The sequence below is a fragment of the Diospyros lotus genome, chromosome 8 (assembly GCF_014633365.1).
Source record: "Diospyros lotus cultivar Yz01 chromosome 8, ASM1463336v1, whole genome shotgun sequence".
In the NCBI taxonomy this organism is placed as follows: domain Eukaryota; kingdom Viridiplantae; phylum Streptophyta; class Magnoliopsida; order Ericales; family Ebenaceae; genus Diospyros; species Diospyros lotus.
The window spans coordinates 26,522,551-26,542,782 of NC_068345.1; the positions used below are offsets into that span (position 1 = coordinate 26,522,551).

A 20,232-nucleotide genomic window follows, 5' to 3' on the forward strand; every position below is an offset into this window, starting at 1 on the left:
TTAGGCCCACTCATCCTCACAACCCTCCAGGGTTTGAGGCATTAACCTATCAGCCCTCACAACACTAGTCCTCCTTATGGCCATAGGTCCACTAGATCTCGCATCACGCAAGTGTTAACCACTACATGCAAATGCAACATAAAAACATTATCAAACACATTTACCAACTTGCAAGGCCACCTCCACATGGGTCCATCCCTTACCTGGCTCGAAACCTCATCTCTGCATCGGCACGAATTCCAGTCTGAATCTCAAGTTCCTCTAGGATCACTGCCTTCCCGGTCGAACCTAGAGGCAAACACACAAAGACCAACCATACATCAGACATTAACCGATGTCTTTGCTTTTGCTTACACCACACAATCACTCATCAACACTATCTCCAAACAACACCAACCACGGCATAAACCAGCCGTCAATAACTTCCAAACAACCCCGATCCAAGGGTTCAATTCAACAACACCACACAATTCAATACCTCACAAAAAGGAAATATTTTGAAAAGTATTAATTTACTTACCTTAGTTAATCGGGAGGAGAAAATCAGTAAATCGCCTACATTGGCGTTGCCTCCTTAACTGACATCTCATGCCCAAATCTCTGATTTTGAGCCTTTGGCATGCTCCACAAGCCTTGAAATAATTTCTAGAACTTTTCTAGAATTTTCTGGAATTATTCTCCTATTTTTCCCATTTTTCCTGATTTTCCCTTATTTCCTTTTCTTTTTATTTATTTTTCTTTTTTTTCTTCTTCTTTTCCATTTCTTCCTCCTGCGCGCGTGGCCCCTGTTCACCGTCTTCTTCACCATCTCCAGCGCACATAGCTATGCACCAGCAGCCGCCATCGCCGGCCCTGCTGCTATTGCTGGCCCACACTACCAGCCTTGCATCCCGTCGCCACCGCAGCAGCCGCTCGCACGTGACTGCCGCTGCTCGCTTCGCTGCATCAGGCCGCTGAGCTGTGGCTGCCTCCGGCCATCATCGGCCTCTGCTCGGCTAGCTCCGGTCGCTTTCGCCTTCCGCCACCATCAGATGCCATCGCTCCTAGCCATCGATCAGTCGCCATTGTTGCTACTTCAAGTCGCGGTTGCTTCAGCCACGTCGGCCATGGCTGCCGACGCCTCGGGCTCTCTCTCTCTCGATCTTTCTCGGCCAATTTCTCGAGCTCCCTCTCTTCAATCTCTCGTCCATCACTCTCCTTCCTCACAATCTCTCAGTCTCCTCTATTCTCTCTGTTCTCTCGGCCATTTCAAACTTACAGAGACTAGGAAGCTTCAAGGAAGCTTCCTTACTCACACGGTTATATACATACATAAATATATATTATATATTAACGCCCATTAATCACATTAATTCTACTTAGGAATTTTTATTACACTTGAGGATTTTTATAAATAGCACCTGGACCCTCCAATGCTTTAATTAATCACTCTTAAGCCACTCAAAATCTTGATTTATTCAAAATTAATAACTGACCGCTACTCGGGAATACCGACCTCGTCCTTGCACCTGCACGGAACCTTTATTTGATCCAAAAGCACTTAGGGGTTACCTTACTCGGAAAATCGAACCACCCCTAGGATCCCCTCAGCTTTCAGAAGGTCCCCTTCGACTATTCGGTATTGGCACCCACTCGGGTTTATATAGAATTTATTTCAAAAATTATTCCTGGTCGGACTGCTTCCAGCGTTACTATCCTCATTTCGAGACTCTCATCAATCTCTTGCCCTCTTCCCTAGACATCCAAGTCCAGAGGCACTCTCTGTCATCAATTCGACAATTTTATTAATTAATTTCTCGAAACCGACCCTTGGGCTTCCTCAACCACCCGAGGTCCTTTCAAAATAATCAAAATTATTTATTCTCAATACCATGTAATACCGAGTATTACACTTCCCCTTCACTTTACCCTGTGGAAGGGCAGCCTTATATGGGGAAGGATGAGCTGCCAGGTAATACAAACCGTCCTTGCATTTTTGAAGGAAAACAGAAATTTTATTAGTTTTGGCAAGGGAATATGAAGCTTATTTTTGAGAAATAAGATAGCTAGAGAGGTAATTTGGGCGTACGAATTTGGTGTCAATTGAAAGAGTGCGAGTTTGACCTCGTTCAAAAGGGCAAGAAGATATGGAGCTACGGGGAACCTAAGCCCAGACTCGAGATGCTGGGGGCTAATGGCTATAAACTCGGATGATAGATAGGCTGCATGGGAGCTCGAAGCAGGGATATATACTCAGCAGCTCCTAGGGAGACGAAACTCCTGAGTACAAGACGCCACCTCGTGATATTTGGCTTTGGACGAGAATCTTTTAAAAATCTCATGCCCCGTGCTTACTTCAACGACCTGATCTTGGACCTCCAGGTCAGCTTCAGAGGAAGTCACTTCAACGACCTCCCTAGATCGCGAGCTCGTGCCCTCAAAGTTTTGACCCTCCATCACAAGGCAATCTTCAGAGTTCGAGGTATCATTTTCTCCTACGATATGGTTGCAGCGCTTTTGACCAGAATTTCCGCGGGTATGGTCGGACATCTACAAAAAGAAAGAAAGAACAATCAGGTCATAGGTCACGAATTAGACCTCAAAGAACTAGAAAAAGCCCTAAAAATATCTCTTAATTTTTTAAGCCGAGCGCTTTGCAACAGGGTGCCGCCTAAAGTGGAGAGGCTGCAATCGCGAGCCCAGTATTCCAGAGAAAACCGATCCTAAAGTCATTGTGCCCGAAGGCTCAATAGATGTCAGACCAACCGATTCGAGTCACTTCCCCGGAAAATGAAAGCGACACCGACAGAATCGGGAAAATCGGAGAAACCATCGACGGTTGACTGACGATGGATGGCCTTACAAAAAAAAAAAAAGAGAAAGTCGAAGCAAACTTACCAAACACTGAGCCTGATGTCTGTAAGGGAACTCGGAGTAGGCACCGGACGAGAATGGTCAGTGTCTGAAAACACGATAGCGATGGAAGCCTCAAGAGAAGAGGGAAAAAGCAAGAAGATTTCAAAATAGAGTGAAAGAGGGAGAAGAGAGACACCTTCTACTATTTATACCTCTGGCCCGATCAATCCCAGTCGTCGGATCAAAAAATGACTTACCACATGCTCCACATCCAGCGACCTCACGACGGCTTATGGGTCCCACAAGCATAATCATGCGCAGTAATGAGAGAACATGCGCATTAAATGCGTTGCAGACAAGGCGTGCTGTATGAAACAGCATGATATGAAACGATTGGGCGTGGACCTTAAAAGACGTATTAATAGCTGGAGTAGCCGGTACATGTCATCTCCCAGGCCGAAGATCGCATTGCGAGCTGGAGGGCTTAATGTTACGGGTATTTCCCGCTCTACACTATGCGGGTCGGACTTACGTCAATGGGCCGGCCCAACCGCTTAAGATCCGGGAAACCTCAAGCTGAGCCCATCAAAGCGAGCTCGCACGCTGCTGGCTCCCATGCTCATACGGCGGAACTAAGCCAGCTCCCGGTAACGCCACTAACTTATCAACGTACTCGGGTGAGCTCCCGGCTACATTTTGAGCGAGCTCCCATTGACCCCTACAGTTCGTTAGCGCAGCTGATTAAATGGCATTACAGGAAGGGCGTATGCCACGAATATCATTTGGCCAGGGGTCACCCCAGCTGGACTATTTAGGCCCATTTTCTCGCCCATTTGGCCAGCTCACGCCGGTCCCACTTGGCCCCTCTTTTACAACATTAATACAGTCGCGTTTGGGTTTTCGCGTGTTCACCTCAGATCCCATCCTCATTAATGGCGGATCTCATCCACATTAATGAGGGTCTCGTTGACACCTTGTTGTGGCATGGCTATCCCCGCCGACGCCGACTATTCCATCCCATCATCTGTATACGTATAGGGGAGACGGAGAGGCATGTCCTGAGGTATATATCAGCCAGCTCTTTTGGGAGTCGAGGTATATTTTTCTTGATCCACAAACAAATACCTGGCACATTTTACTTGCTCGTTGACTGACTTGGGTATCAAAGTACTTAGCAGGGAAGGGCCGGCGGGTCAAGGCGTTGAACCAAGCATCATGTTCTCTCTCTCAAATCCATCAAACTAGTGTGGGCCAACGAATCATCGTCGATCAATTTCGAACGTCGACATTTTAATTGGGTGAACAGAAAAAGGGATAGCAGATCTCGACTCATAAAAGAGATGTATGAGATAATAATAAATTAAAAAACTTTTAATCACCCAAAAAACTTTTTACGAACAATCCGAACTGTAAAGGGAAACTGACGTGTCATCGTCCCATTTTTCTTGCTCGGTTAATATTTTATGTGTGCGCGTGTATAAATATAAAAGGGATAATGCGTTTAGTGGTGGTCACTCCAAATACTTTAATGCAAATTTCGCGCGGACTTGCCATTGATGAAGCAGCAACCAGAAGAGAAGGGCACCTTATCGTAACGACGTAATCCCATTGTGTCTATATCTCCAGGCGACGCAGAGGATTTGTTACGTCTTCGCCACCGCGTCGGCGTCGTATATTTTATAGCAGACCTTCCCGTCGCAACGGCAGAATCAGAAGAATTTTTCCAGATTAGCCCAGTCCACGTAACCTGCAATATAGCACTAGATCTAACTTTATCCTCGCCCGGGGAACAAACTCGGTTCTCCGGCGGCTCTGCTTCAACGCCGGGACAACCGAACGATGAGTCAGACCGAAGAGGACGCCAACCGAGACACGAAAGATGACGAATCAAACCTTCTCTTACCGTCGAAATCCCCGCCGTCGCCGGCTCCGGCCCCATCGCTTCTGTCGGAGGGAGAGGATGACGAGGAGGCGGCATACGAGTCCTGCGAAAAGATTGCGATCGTCGGATTCGAATTGGCCGATGGCGCCGATTGCTCGGTGACGCCGCCGTTCTCTTGGAAGAAGCTGTGGCTGTTTACGGGGCCAGGGTTCTTGATGAGCATAGCATTTCTGGATCCAGGAAACCTAGAGGGAGATCTGCAGGCCGGCGCAATTGCCGGCTACTCGCTGCTCTGGTTGCTCATGTGGGCGACGGCTATGGGCCTGCTGATCCAGCTCCTGTCGGCCAGGCTCGGCGTCGCCACCGGCCGGCACTTGGCCGAGCTCTGTAGGGAGGAGTATCCTGCCTGGGCGGGGTGGTTGTTGTGGTTTATGGCGGAGCTTGCGTTGATTGGAGCTGATATTCAGGAGGTCATCGGCAGCGCCATAGCAATCAAGATTCTCAGCCGCGGGCATTTGCCTATTTGGGCTGGGGTTGTAATTACCGCCTCTGACTGGTTAGTTTTCTCTGGATTTAATTTATTTTCTCTTTGGCAGCTTGGAGAATATGGGAAAATGGAATGAATTTGAATTGTGATTCGTGATCTCTTCAATGGGTGGAGTGAATTTGAATTGTGGTTCGTGATTTCTTCAATGGTTGAAAAACAAAACAACAACAATAATATATCCAGTCTTTATTCTACTATGTGGGGTCGGTTACATGAATTCTAGACTTCCATGTATTTCTTTTTTTTGTCATATCTTTATTGAGATCCATACACTTCATATCAAATTTTAATGTCTCCCTCAAAGTCTTCTTAGGTCTGCCTCTATCTCTTTTTTTGATTAATTATTTCATTTCATCAACTCTTCTCACATGAGCGTCTCTTGGTCTCCTTCTCACATGACCAAACCATCTTAGTTTAGTCTCTCTCATTTTCTCCTCTATTGGCACTACTCCTATCTTATTACGAATAACTTCATTTCTAATTTTATCTTTTCTTGTATGGCCGCACATTCATCTTAACATCCTCATCTCCACTATACTCGTCTTTTACTCATGTTGGTATTTGACTGCCCAACATTCTGAGCCGTACAACAAAACTGGTCTTATAGCTGTCTTATAAAATTTTCCTTTCAATTTTAATGGGATTTTATCATCACATAACACCCCCGATGCATTTCTCCATTTTAGCCAACCTGCCTTAATTTTATGTGTGACATTCTCGTGAATTTCTCCATCTTTTTGAATCACTGATCCCAAATATCGAAAATGGTCTTTTCTTTGTAAGATTTGGTCTTCCAATTTTATTATAACATCCTCCACTCTTACATTCTTACTAAATTTACATTCTATATATTCTGTTTTCTTTCTGCTTAATTTAAATCCCTTGGATTCTAAATTGTTTCTCCATAACTCAAGCTTAGTGTTCACTCCTTCTTTTTGTTTCATCCACTAACACTATGTCGTCTACAAATAGCATACACCATGGCACATCTGTCTGAATATCTTTAGTGAGTTCATCCATTACTAAAGCAAATAAATATGGACTTAGTGCAGAACCTTGATGCAATCCTATTGTAATTTTAAACGGTTCAGTATCCCCTCCGCATGTTCTGACCCTTTTCTCTGCACCATGATATATGTCCTTAAGGGCTTGTATATAGGCTATTCGGACTCATTTCTTCTCTAAAACCCTCCATAATACTTCTCTAGAGACCCTATCATAGGCCTTTTCTAGATCTATAAACACCATATGTAGGTCCTTCTGATGATCCTGATACCTTTCCATTAGGCGCCTCAGTAGGTGTATAGCTTCCATTGTTGATCTATCGGGCATGAAACCAAACTGATTTTCTGAGACCTCTGTTTCTCTTCTGAGCTTCTGCTTTATTACTTTCTCCCAGAGTTTCATGGTATGGCTCATTAACTTAATTCCTCTGTAATTTTCACAGTTTTGAACATCTCTTTTGTTCTTATATATAGAGACCAAAGTACTTTTCCTCCACTCATCTGGCATCTTTTTTGATTTAACAATCGCGTTAAATAATTTCGTTAGCCAGGAGATACCCTCTTCTCCCATGCATTTCCATGCTTCTATTGGTATATTATCCGATTCTATCGCCTTATGATTTTTCATCTTTTTTAATGCTTGCCTTGTTTCACTGTATTGTTCTACCGTTGTGAGTTTTGCATAATTTTAGGAATCGTAAGTTGTTTGTATTATCTGTTGTGATTGGTCAACTTTGATTCTTTTAACACATTGTTAATTCTGGTTTACTTCGAGATGTTCTCTTGTTCCTTGGCCTTAATTATATTGTGACTTGACTTAAAATCTTTGCCTGTAATATTAAATTTCACCAAACATTCTATGCTCGCTGTTCATTCTAAAATTCCTGTTTCTGTTATAAATTACTGTTACTGCTTTCTAAATCTGAAAATTGAACTTTTATTCTGTTGTTTTTGTTCTATTTCATGACAGTTTCATCTTTCTACTTATGGAAAACTACGGAGTCAGAAAATTAGAAGCTGCTTTTGCCATTCTCATCTCAACTATGGCACTATCATTTGCTTGGATGTTTGCTGATACAAAGCCTAGTGGACAAGAACTTATGTTAGGTGAAAAATACTTTGTCTCAGATTCTTTTCATAACAACCGCTATAAATTATGATGTCCATATGCATAGGTAAAATTGAATTGAATCCTCTTTGTAGGTCTTTTGGTTCCAAAACTCAGCTCAAAAACAATTCATCAGGCTGTTGGAGTGGTGGGATGTGTTATAATGCCTCACAATGTGTTTTTACATTCTGCTTTGGTACAGTCAAGGAAAATTGACCCCAAGAGGAAAGGACATGTCCAAGAAGCACTCAATTACTACTCCATTGAATCCTCAGTGGCCCTCTTCATCTCCTTCATTATCAATGTGTTCGTCACTACTGTCTTTGCCAAAGGATTCTATGGCACCAAACAAGCGAATAGTATTGGCCTAGTAAATGCAGGCCGCTATCTTCAAGAGAAATATGGTCAAGGGTCATTCCTTATTCTCTATATTTGGGGGGTGGGGCTATTGGCAGCTGGGCAAAGTAGCACCATTACTGGCACTTATGCTGGGCAGTTTATCATGGGAGGTTTTCTCAACCTTCGATTGAAAAAATGGCTGAGAGCATTAATCACTCGAAGTTGTGCTATTGTGCCTACTATGATTGTGGCTCTTATGTTTAACAGATCCGAGGCCTCACTAGACATTCTAAATGAGTGGCTTAATGTCCTTCAGTCTGTACAAATTCCATTTGCTCTTATCCCGCTTTTGACCTTGGTGTCCAAGGAGCAGGTGATGCAAACTTTTAAGATTGGACCTACTCTGGAGGTAAGTTGTCATCCCTGTTGTCTTGTCACTTATGTGCACAAGATCATTGATTTCAAATGGCATTAATTAGATTTCAACTGTAATCTGCTGCACAAATGATTATAACTGAACTGATCTAGACCCTGATACTTCTTTTCATATGAACTCAAAAAACTAAAAACAAATACAGGGATAGGGGACAATACTAAATTTCACTTGTCAATTTTGTCAACCAATTTGTGTTATTGGCCTTGACCACTGGTATTTGGAGCCATGCTTTTGACTTGCTACTTTATAGTTCATGAGAGTGGACCATTCTGTTTTGCATGAAAAATAAGTTTCCATAAAAGATTTTATATTCCAATCTACTTCTCATCTTGAATCCACATTGCAATCGTAATTTTAATTTTGATATGTTCATATTAATGTTCTAATTGTTTGGTTTAGTAGACTAGTAGAGAAACTAAATTGTTTTACCTTAGCATTGGTAACCTTTTGGTCTTATGCTCTGGATGGATTTGTAGGCATCAATGCTAAATGCACATGCTCTTTGTGCCTTCTAGAATTTTAGGTTTCTTCATGTTATGCCGCTTGTGTTGTTGGACTTCTTGTACCATGATTTATATGTATACCAATTCTTTGATTTGCTAGTGTTTTTCATTTATGTAGTGGCCCATCTATCACAGACCCATTGCTTATTTTGTCAGATACCCAACCCTTGAGATATGGTTGATTGACAACCTTTGAGATCCAAAATGAACATTGAAAAACATGATTCGTTGATGGTGAGTCATAAGAAGGTAGGTGTAATGTGCTAGTCTCACTAAATCCAACAAATAAACTAGACAGAACCCTTTATGAATTGGATGACAATTTATGCATTCGTCAACTTTTAGATTCCAATTCCAACTCAAAAGTCCTATAAGGCTCCATAATGGTATTCCAACCGAGTGGATTGCTTCATTAATGGATATAATTCTCTTGACTTTGCCTAGTAGGCTGCTTATATTACTGCCAATCATAAGACTTTGGCACGGTCATGGAATCAAAAGTCTAAGTGAGGGGTTTTATCACTTTTGGTGAGGACCTTTTGAGAATAGAGGAGTCACTGGCCAAGGTAGCCATAGGAAAAAGGCGCCCTTAAGGGGCTATATGACATTATATTGTCTAATGTGCTAGGCACACAAAAAAGTGCCCACCTGAGAGAAGCAAGGTGCTACATTTACAAAAAAAAATTAATAACCATATTTAGCATGAAAAAAGATAATGTAGAAATTAAAGATAATGTAGAAATTAAGATAATCTAAAAAAGTACTCCAAAATTAAAATTCTTTTAATAATGTAGAAAGAAATAGCCTTGAGATCTTGCAAAAACTGGATAATGTAAAACCAGCATTTTTGGGATTTTGAAAAAAAAGATTTCCAGACTGAATCTTTTTTTCCTTATCCACTTAATGAAATAAATTCAGAAGCCATTTGTTGTAATAGAAGTAACAATACTAAAAAAAAATGTAATATATTATAAAGCAAATAAAGAATGAATAGAAACTAAACAAATTATGCAATATAGTAACCATCAATAGCTCAATTATAAGCTCAAAGAAAGCAACAAACTGGAATTCTAGAGACAATAAACATAGAGATTGGGAGTCAACTGCATCACTAAAGATCAAGCCTACTCGCTAATCACTTAAGAGCAGCGACCTTGAAAGGTTAACCATGTGCCATCACACATTATGGGTTCATTGGTGAGTGATTTCACTCACTAGAACTCCTCGCCAAAACCCCTCAATGGATGAGAGCTCTAACCAATCTCTAGTGACTCTTCCCAACTCGCCTTATTGTGATCTATGTCATGGTGACATTTCCAGGTACAAAAGAAGAGAGAAAAGGCTAGAAATTGAGAAGACAACTTATGGCGATGGCAGTGACTCAACAATTGTCTTCATTCATTCCTATTTTGCTTCTATTTTCCTCTTGGTTTTGGCTTGTAAGTCACTCTCTGTATTCCCTTTTTGATTTTTTAAGGCCAATTCATCTTTTTTTTTTTTTTTTTGTACACCTAGGCAAGCACCTTTGACTCTCATTATCTCTTCTAACCCACTTGTCTATTTGTCACCTGATTGAAGTCACCTGGCCTAGAGGTAGATGAGGCTAGGGATGGCAAAGGGTCCCCCATTAGGTCCCAATTATCCATTTAAAATTAAAACAAGTCTAAAAATTGAGATAGAGGCATAAAGCTTATTTGAAAATTTGTCAAAACAAATATGTAAATGGGTGACCTATTGCCAACCCTAGATGAGACACTTCCATGGAGCCTTGAGGGGCTGAGCGCCTAGGTGAGCGAGGTGCTCACATTTGGCTACATTGCCCCCAGCTAACTTTGACTTAGGTGGGAAACCTTGAAGAACTATCTTCAAAATAACATTTGAATTTTTTTAACTTTAAAAGGTTTCGAAATCATTTCTAGTTTTTAAAAATTGAAATGTCCTTTAGAGAGTGACTATGAGATGAGTTTTTTGAACCTAGGGGTGTAGTTAAGACTGGATAAGGTATGAGCATACTCGCTCCCCCAAACTTGAGGCCATCTCTTCTTAAATGCCATTCTTTCCTAACTGTTCATTAATGTGTCAAAGGCACTAACTAAAATGTAGTTGTACATAGATTTAAATTATTGATACATTATGATGCAATCTTTGTTCAAATGGAGGGTCAAGAAAAATTTTACTTGCTGTGAAATTTAGTTTCACTCTTGAGAGTAGCAAGTAACTTTGAGAATCAACGTAAATGTTTTTCTCTAGTGGGCACTTTGAAGTTTTGACTTTGAACTAGAAACTAACCACTTTTGAGACATTTTTCATCTTTAGAAGGCATATTTAGATAATCAAAAGCTTAAAGCATGGTGTTTTTTGAAGTTTAAAGTTGAACTTTGGGGCAATTTTTAACATTTGAGAAAACTGCATTAGGTTTGGGAAAAGCTTTAAGTAAAGTTTTTTTTTTTTTTTTAAAATAAAAAATAAAACCTCAGATTGGACAAGGATTTACATCATCTTGGAAGGCAATCTACAAGTTATCATAATTCCTTAAGACTGTCATTTGATACTTTTAAGGTATGGGATCTGTAATGATCTTTGAAAGAGAGATTTAGGATTGTCTGAAGAATCCCTTTTAATAGATAAGGCTATGAAGTTCCTCTGAGTAAATTGCATTGACTACCCCTAAGGTTTGCTCTAACTGCAAAAAGTATCCCTCATGTCATGCGTTCGAAGTTGCATGGACTACCCTACCATTAAAAACTCGGGTAAATTGACAATTTTGCCCAACTCTCTCTTTCACTTTCTCATCTCTCTCCTCTTGTTCACAAAATATATTTTCTAATTAAACATTGTTTTTCTAATTACTAACAAATACATAATTAAGATAACAGAAAATATGTAATTTAATTGTTATAAAAATAACAGAAAAATATATTTTTAATTACAAAAATCATTTTTTGGTTTTTTCCCTAAATCATTATATATAAACTAAATGCATATATATATTTTCTTTTTTTAAGAAATATATAATATTTTTAAAAAATATGTTTTTAATTTATAATAAATTTTAAGTTATACTAAATTTAAAAAAGAAAAGCTATTGATGAGGTCCTTGGAGAGGTTAATCTTGGTGATGCAAAAAGGGAAAGGGATTAGGGTTTTAAAATGAAGAAGATAAACCAGTGAAACCATGACCATCACCGTTCAATGAAAAAAACAAAAGATGGTTGTGGACAATCAAATTCAATTTGTAGAGAATCGAACTCGTCAATTCTCTATAAATTGATCTTCGATTCTTTACAAATTGAATCCCATTGATAGATTTGGGTTTGATTTGCATTTCTTTGTAGGGCTCAAGGTGGTTTAATACAAAGAAAGTTGATTTGTAGTAGTTTGTGACAGAAGATGGTGGGGCTTGAGTCAAAGGCCATGGCAGTCACTTGTTATAAAATGATGGAGAGAGCTAAAGCAGTAAGGGATGTTGACTGAAGACGTAAATGGTGTCGGAAAGAGAAATGCAAGAGACAGAGAACAACAAATAAGAGAGGAGAGAGAACAAAGAGGGAGTTGGAGGTGGTGATTTAGAGATGGCGATTTCTGGTGGCTCATGTGGTCGAATGGGTGTTGGGTGGGAAAAGAGAGGAAGAAAATGGAGAGGGGGAGAGAGAAAGTGGTAAGTTTTTAAAATTTAAGGGCATTATGGTCATTTTGAATATTTAACTAGGGTTAACTAGCGGCAAGGGGGAAACCACAACATAGTATTAAACCTCAAGGGTACTCATATTTTCTCAAACATCAAGGACACTACTTGCATTTATCCTAAACCTCAGTAGTACCGAATGGTTTTATCCCCAAGAAAAATTTGGAATATTTTGGAAAAGATTGTTCTGAAAATCATTGGATGGTTCACAACTATATTTTGGAAATACAATCCAATGTTGATATTGATTCCACGTGAATGAATCTTCGAAAGTAGTTTTGAGAGAGCTTTACTTTTGTAAGGTTTGGAGTGGTTCTAAAAAGTTATGCTTCTTTAAGAGTTTAGAAGCTAGTTCATGGACATGTTATAAAAGGAGCTCTATTACATTTTGGACAACATTGTAAAGATTTGAAATAAGTGTGTGGTAGACATTGGAAGTTTCGAAAAAGTTTAGAACATGTTCTGAAGGTAGAAGGCCAAAGGAACCTGCAAATTGTCAATTTGACCATTGTAATCCTTTTTCACTTCAAGACTCAAGAGGGAAGATCTTCAACTTTGCAAAGCCCAAGAGCAATCATCCTTGAGGCTTTGAAATAAGTGGAAACTTGAGAACTTTGATAGTTTGGGAAAGTAATCTTGAAATAGCTTGAAACTCTCGAACTTGAGATGAGGAAGCTTTGGAAATCACTCAAGAGAGGATGGAATGAAAAGAAAGCAATATAAAATTATACACGGAGAACGACATATAAAGTGTATGGATCTCAATGAAGATATGACAAAAGATAGAAATACATGGAAGTCTAGAATTCATGTAGCCGACCCCACATAGTGGGATAAAGGCTGGATATGTTGTTATTGTTGTTGTAACGACATATAAATGCATGAGCATATTGTTTAGTTAGCTAAGAAAGTGAAAGAAAACCTACAGGACTGGGAATTTTCTTTCTTTGGATATCAGGGTACTTGCTAACCTCATGCCTTTTGGTTCACCATGGATTGCAATGAAACCAATCCTCATGATGGTTCTCAAACAAGACCAGAGGGGCGGGGCATGGCAAGTGGAAGCTCACATAAAGAAGGCTTGGAATGTAAGGAATGCTTAAACAACTAAAATAAACTCAAGCTTGAAGAGTAGCTGCGTTAAGCTTCATGCTTAAGTGCTCAACATTGAGAGTCAACCAGGGTTTTTTTTTTTTTTTTTTTTTCAATTTCAATTTTATATCTTTGAAGTTTGAGAAAGTCAGCATGACTTTTGAATGAAATGATAGATTTTTGGAAGCTCGTTAAAATACTATTGGTTAGGAATATGAATTCAGTCATTTGGTTGATTGAAAGTTTTCAAGATCTTCAAATTTTGAATTTTTATTTGAGTATTGAGACAAATTGGCAAAAATAATTGTTTTGATCCAGAAAATAAGTGGGTTGTAAATTTGGAACCATGGGATGCCTTCTGAAATATCAAGCTTGCTTAGATGCACTCCCCAGGAGTTTATAATCAAATGACCATTTTGCCTTTATGGATTGTTATTATGTCTTTTCTTTGACTTCTGCAAAATGGTTGTACCTTCTTCAACACTATCTCTCAAGAGTAATGAAAGGATGTATGATGGATTCAGCAAGGAAAAAATGAACTAAAAGAAGAAGGACGTATAACAATGAACCAATTCATTCAACAAGATCCTGTTGTATTGGATTGAAGTGAATTGGATTTGTCTGGCATGTTGTTCTGATGTTTGACTCCCACTGCCAGCTGATGTCCCATGCCATGTCCTATGAACAAATGCATTTGAGAATGAATGAATTGTGATATAAAGCAAGAACAAGCCAGTCTCTATTCCTTGCTTAAATTTCGTAAAGGATTTTGAGGCATAAAAGATGGGGGTCTACCAATTCATTTGGCTAATTGGGATGACTATGTCACATCATAGCGGCATGATCAAATGGCAGCAGCCTCTTATAGAGGTTGTGTGCTAGCACTTTATACTAATGTAATCTTAATCAAATTAAGGGCTTTTTCCATTACTAGTGTGTTTTCAGGCTGGAAAATTGAATGTGATTAGAAGATTTATTCAAATTGTAGAATAATCTCTTGGTTTATAAGAATAGACAACCATTAACTGGTCACATAAATCTAGCTAGGAAGAGATCAACAACGAAGCTACTAGCTACTATTTTCAAATGAGATCAAGGCCCAATCCTATAATTGATGATCTCTTTGAACATATTAACTATGGTTGAAAATTACGTGCAATTTTGCACATGAAAATACCCCCTCAAAATGCAAGGGCATTTTGGTCATTTCTAAAGTGAATTCTTCTTGCCAGATGATTGAATTAACTTGAAAAGTTTCTATGAAGTCATCAATCATTCAGAATAGAGATCCCACTACTTGAGTGATGAAGGCGCAAAATGGGGTGCCTATAATGGACTTGCCAACTTGCAGGGCCAGTGAGTACGATTGTCTAACAATCAATTGACCTTTTGTTTTATGCTTGCCGTGCTCATTAATGACTAAGCTATGGTATTCTACATCACTGGAGAGCCATTACCATATGGCATAGATTTGAAATGCTTGTCGTTCTCCTTAATGACCAAGCAATTGGTTTTACATTTCTGGACTGTCATTACCATGTGTCGTAGACTTGATGTTAGCTCTCTTCCTCCTGTATCAAGTTATCAACTAAGACTTGATTCATCTGGTGAGCAGAATTCTCTAACTGTCAATTGACCTTTTCTTTATATGCTTTTAGTGCCCCTTAATGGGCAAGCAATTGAATTTTAGATCACTGGTGTACCAGTACCTGCATCATAAACCTGATGTTAGCTCTCTTCCTACCGTGTCAACTAAGATTCATCCTATTGAGCCCAAGATGACATGGTGCCAAGGATAGGGTGGACAATGGATGAGTGGGGCTGGGTTTTTGTCAAGATGCACAATGTGATAAGATAAAGTAGAAGTGTGCAATTCAGCATGTTGGGCCTGGCTATCCGGATCCCTTTGGTGTGGGCCCTATAGGAAAATACCATAGGAAAATCCAAGCCCTACCATTTAACCCATTTTTTAATAACTAACCAAACCATTACCCCCATTTTTTTTTTCCTTGACAAAGGACCTATTAAAATTTTCTCAGGTTACAGAATTAATATACTAAAAAATAGATATGTTCAAAATAACATGCCAGGCTGCCTGATCAGTGCCACCCTATTGACCTCAAGTCCAATCTGATTTACAATTGATGCTAAAAAAATTTCTGAATCGAGGCCAGCAGGCCTATATGCCATCACAAGTCCTGAAAATTATAAGCAACCTTTGCTTGGTTGGCTGATATTGACCCCTGGGTGAGGAGCAATCAGACTTGCCTCTAACCCTGGACATGTGACTGAATGTTGTACAGTACCCTAGAATGAGTGCTGCTGTCTTACAGTTATGACCCTTCTAAGCACTGAGCTCTATCACCTTTTTGATTTGGACCTAGCAGTCTCTAACTTTCTGGTGCCTCAGTTGGAGTGGTGATTTGAATTGGCATTTAATTCCAAGATCTGCCCATTTTCACTTGAATCCAAGGAGAACTGACATGAGAGGACAAGATGTAGGTTCATTCTTAACCTCAGACACATGGCGGGGGCAGATTTTCCCACATGTCTACTTGTTCGGGGATCCAGACCCTTTAACTTTTGTTCAGGGATCCATGAAGAACAAGGATGATTTCGGAATAGGACTAATCCATGCTAAATAAATTTTTAAGTTTTGAACATCTAAAATGATAGTGTTTCAAAACAAACCAATGCTGTTCTGTGGATGACAAGCACGCTGGTGATCCCTACTCCTTAGGTGGCTAAGCAAATTGAATGTTGACAATGTGTGAATCATATGACTTAGTGGACTCGTGGACTTCTGGAAAACCATACCATATGGGAAGAAAAACACACATTTTTATGTCTCTTTACCTGGAGGAGCCTGCAGAACCCTTAAAACTGAAGTAAGCAACGGATGAGCACTGGGAGTGGATGAGGACTTGAACTTGGCAAGCTAGAATTCATATGGCCAAGCCTGCCTGGTGGGATTAAGGCTTGATATGTTGTTTTTGTTACAGATTTACTTGATTTATGCTGTGGATTTCTATGGAGGAGGTGAGGCATTCAGTATATGATTGCACCTCTCTTGGTCTAATTCAACACCTGCAGATTATAGACTCTGAGGTTAGACAATGGCATTATTGCTAATATTTGCCTTACAGCTAATGCACTCCTGTACATCAAAGAAGGGTATGGTTTCTTGTCTTCTTAATGATACAAAAGGAAAAAGCACTAGCAAGCTTGATGGGCAATTTTAGTAAAATGTTACTCTCACTATGTATTAAATGATAATCATATTTAGCTATTTAATGGGGTGGGTATCTGACAGTTGACTGATGATTACCCTGTGAAGAATAATACTGGTAGACAATGATACTGCTCCGAGTGATCTATTTATGGGAGGAGACACACAATCTAAGAGTCTCTGAGGTGGACTGATGATTTATTTACTTGTAAATGACAAACACTCTAGAAATATTGATGGGGATGAGACTCTCCCTTAAATTCATGTGTAGCATAGAGAGTGATATGGTTTAGCAACCTGCTTATTGGCATAACTTTCAGGCTCTGTTCAGGAGAGTATTAGTAATGGAATGAAAAAAAAAAAGATATTTTCTTTGTTTGGGAGAGTAAGATTGCCTATTTGTAACTAGGTCACTGGTTTGAATTGTGAAACCAGCCTCTTTTGTAAAAAAGAAATAGGAAGGTTGCTGCATACAATTAAGACCCTTGCAAAGCTGAGTCTTGTGTATTAAGGATGCTCTTTTTTTGGGAGATTTAAGGGATGGAAAATAATTTAGAATACTTCATTCTCCTTGTTTGGGAGAGTTTAGAAATGGATGGAATGAAAATATAGTAAACAATAAGTGACAACTAAGGCCATAGATAGAAAAAAATGGAAAATGGTGGAATTCATATAGCTGACCACACAGTGGGATTAAGGCTTGGTATGTCGTCGTTGTTGCTGTTGTAATACCCAATTAACGGAAAGATAGTGTTTTGTTAAGTTGAGGACAAATCTGAACTTTTATAAAACTGTTAAGTTTAAAGTTATCAATACACAAATTTGCTTTCCATCCACTCTTCCCCAGTTTGAGGGTACAAAAATATTACTTTGGAAGAATGAATGGGAGGTGTTCCCATTCATTTTTGTTCCATTCCTTTATTATTGTTTCTCCATTTCCATCCTGTTCCATTATTATTGTTTCTCCCAAATGGGGAGAACTGCCTTCCACCCATTTCTATTCCATTCCCTCTTTGAACCACACTGGCAATGTGCATTCTGGATTGTTATGTGCAGAATTTAACAAGATTCTTCACAAGAAATTGAAGAAAGATCATTTTATCTTTCTATTGTTGATTTAGAGCTGGGTTTGGCCAAATATCATTCCTCATTAACTCAAAGGAAAGCCATTAACTACGTGGAATGCAATGGAATAATCATTTTTCCAGAAATGGTAAAGTACACAGCATAATCTATTTGATGCTCTTATTGGTCCTCTGGAAGCAGTTCAATCATAACTAGCTGCTTCACTTTGGGAATTCCTCATTATTGGGAAGGAAATGATAATTTTGTCAAAAGCATTAGTGCCTTAGATGCTTTCTTCATATTCAATCCAATGGTCAACTTCTTGGTTTGAATGTCGTATAAACCATTGATTACATTTCTGGCATTTAAATTAACTTGACTTGCATCATCTATCATAACATTTGTAAAGCATAAACATCAGGCATTGTCTGAGATGTTTGAATTTCCTGATAAGTAAAGGAAAAAGGAACAGTTGCAGCCTTTTTCTCTGTTCTCATTCTGTTTGTTTCTGTTGCAGAGGGTTGCTTGGACAGTAGCTGGTCTGGTAATGGTTATCAATGGGTATCTATTGCTGGACTTTTTCCTTTCAGAAGTTAACGGACTGCTATTCGGGTCTGTAGTATGCATAGCAACTGCCGGTTACGTGGCATTTATCATATATCTCATCCTACATGGCAATGGCCCTGGTTCCACTTGGCTCAGCTAAATATGCACCAAAGGATTTATTTATATTGGTAAATGAGCGCACGATCTCCATGAATGCTTGGGATGAATTTGAAACCTCAGCAAACCCCGCGGTCCGCTAAAGCCTTGCGGATCCGTGCTTTGATTTATTGAAGTACATAATTCTTATACCTTTACTCAAACCTCAGAACATGTTAACAGCGAGCATACAAAAAATCCATAAGATTCAGAGTTTTGGCTACAAAACCTTGGTGCAAAACTGGAGATAGACAAAGTTGAAATGTATACCACAATACAATGTAGTGGGGTTGCATGCGAGAAATATATCCTCCATTTTTGTGGGAGCAGAAAGAGCAGTTCTGCTGCTGGGGAGGTCTCCTTGCTGCCACTGTACAAGATTTTTATTTATGTGTTAAGACTGAGACGCACTTTTGATATAGAAGAAGAAGTAGTAGTAGTAGTAGTAGTTTATTTCATGAGGCTGTCTGTATCTGTAATCAGTAGAATCTGTCTGATGTAATTCTTTGTTTTAACTATAGGTTCTTTTAGCAGCAATACAACGTGGAAATGAACTTTGTGATTCTGTAACGAAATTTCTTCTTTCTTCTTTTTCTGTTCATGAAAAAGAAATTTTAAAGGAAGTCTCCCAAGCAGGTTTAATTACCAAAGCGGATTCTGAGGGTCGCACATTGACTCTCTAATCGGATATCTCTTTCAGCTTATTAGTGGTTATAAGAGGAAGTCTCCCTTAGCTAGGGATTTACCATCTACTTCCAATGCAAGCTGTTGAAATGGAAGTAGGTGATTTCAGCTCTCTGGGGCAGTCAAAGAGGCATTCCTTCCTTGGTTAGCCCGGCTTTACCATATGATGATGCCCTACTTCCACTTCTTGCAACTAACTTCCTCTAAGATCATCATCAAAGACTTAATTTATTCTTTAACCCAATTGCTTGCCAAGCACTGCCATTTCAATAGAAAATGACAGGGTGGTCACTCGGTCCATTCTTGAAACTGTCCTATTTGGGTCCCCCCCACATCTCCACCGAATCCGTAATAAATTTCCTTTCTAATGAATCCGCCTAGTAAACTACCCAAACTCAATTCATCAGCAAGAAATAGATCATTTTACTTTATATATCATAGAATTCGAAGAACGAGAAAGAGAGGTTACAGGGGAATAAAGAAGCATCATTGTCGAATAGTTTATATCTGTAGGACCATCGATCATAGCATAGAGCATAGGCCATAAACAAACGTCTTTGGGAAGATTATTAACTCTCAGGCTGGGTAAGTTTTTTCTTTCTTGTGGTGTGCAAGTTCTAATTGTTACTAATATAACTCCGAAAACGGGATTCCGTAAAACCTTTACATTCTAGTGGCAGGCTTTGGCAACCAACAGGAGAAGTGAGAAAACTAGAAAACTGCCATGGTATCCAAGTAATTGAAGAGAAGAGAGACAATAGAATTGAAGGAAAAATGAAATCTCTCACTATGAAAATTAGTTACAGAAAGTATTTATACCTCTGCCATGTAAAACAACTACTACAACAAACTACAACAACTTAGAAGAAGAACCAAAACTAACCTCACTGACTGAGGTAAAAGTAAAACAACAGCAAGATAAAAAATGTGACAGCATTATATATATTATCTAACATCAGCAAGCTGGAACCAGAAGAAATATGAACAGGTTGAATAAAACCTTTCTGCAGATATTCACTAACAGCACGACAATCGAGATCCACATGTTTGATGCGTTCATAGAAGATGAGATTAGCTGCAATGTGTAGGGCTGTCTGATTATCGCAATGCAGTGGCATTGG

General features: G+C 39.3%; 1 protein-coding gene across 2 annotated transcripts; it reads left to right on the plus strand.

Annotated features, from left to right (window-relative positions):
• Positions 1-4,335: 4,335 nt before the first annotated feature.
• Positions 4,336-19,046, plus strand: LOC127808241 (metal transporter Nramp2-like). 2 transcript variants are annotated; one of them, XR_008024894.1, is made up of 5 exons: positions 4,336-5,273; positions 7,239-7,375; positions 7,472-8,124; positions 9,975-10,093; positions 18,243-18,380. XR_008024894.1 is itself a non-coding variant. In XM_052346692.1 (4 exons), the coding sequence occupies exons 1-4, from the start codon at positions 4,675-4,677 to the stop codon at positions 18,429-18,431; spliced, it is 1,578 nt and encodes a 525-aa protein (XP_052202652.1). In that variant the 5' UTR covers positions 4,337-4,674; the 3' UTR covers positions 18,432-19,046. The 2 variants fall into 2 exon arrangements, 1 of the variants encoding a protein (XP_052202652.1); XM_052346692.1 differs by lacking the exon at positions 9,975-10,093 and having other exon boundaries at positions 4,337-5,273; positions 18,243-19,046.
• Positions 19,047-20,232: the final 1,186 nt, after the last annotated feature.

What these genes read in the sequence shown, in the direction of transcription:
- LOC127808241 (XM_052346692.1), top strand. Translation starts at nt 4,675, where the DNA reads ATGAGTCAGACCGAAGAGGACGCCAACCGAGACACGAAAGATGACGAA. An exon ending in GTAATTACCGCCTCTGACTG is followed by an intron (nt 5,274 to 7,238) that starts GTTAGTTTTCTC and finishes ATTTCATGACAG; the next exon opens with TTTCATCTTTCTACTTATGG. An exon ending in TGGACAAGAACTTATGTTAG is followed by an intron (nt 7,376 to 7,471) that starts GTGAAAAATACT and finishes TCCTCTTTGTAG; the next exon opens with GTCTTTTGGTTCCAAAACTC.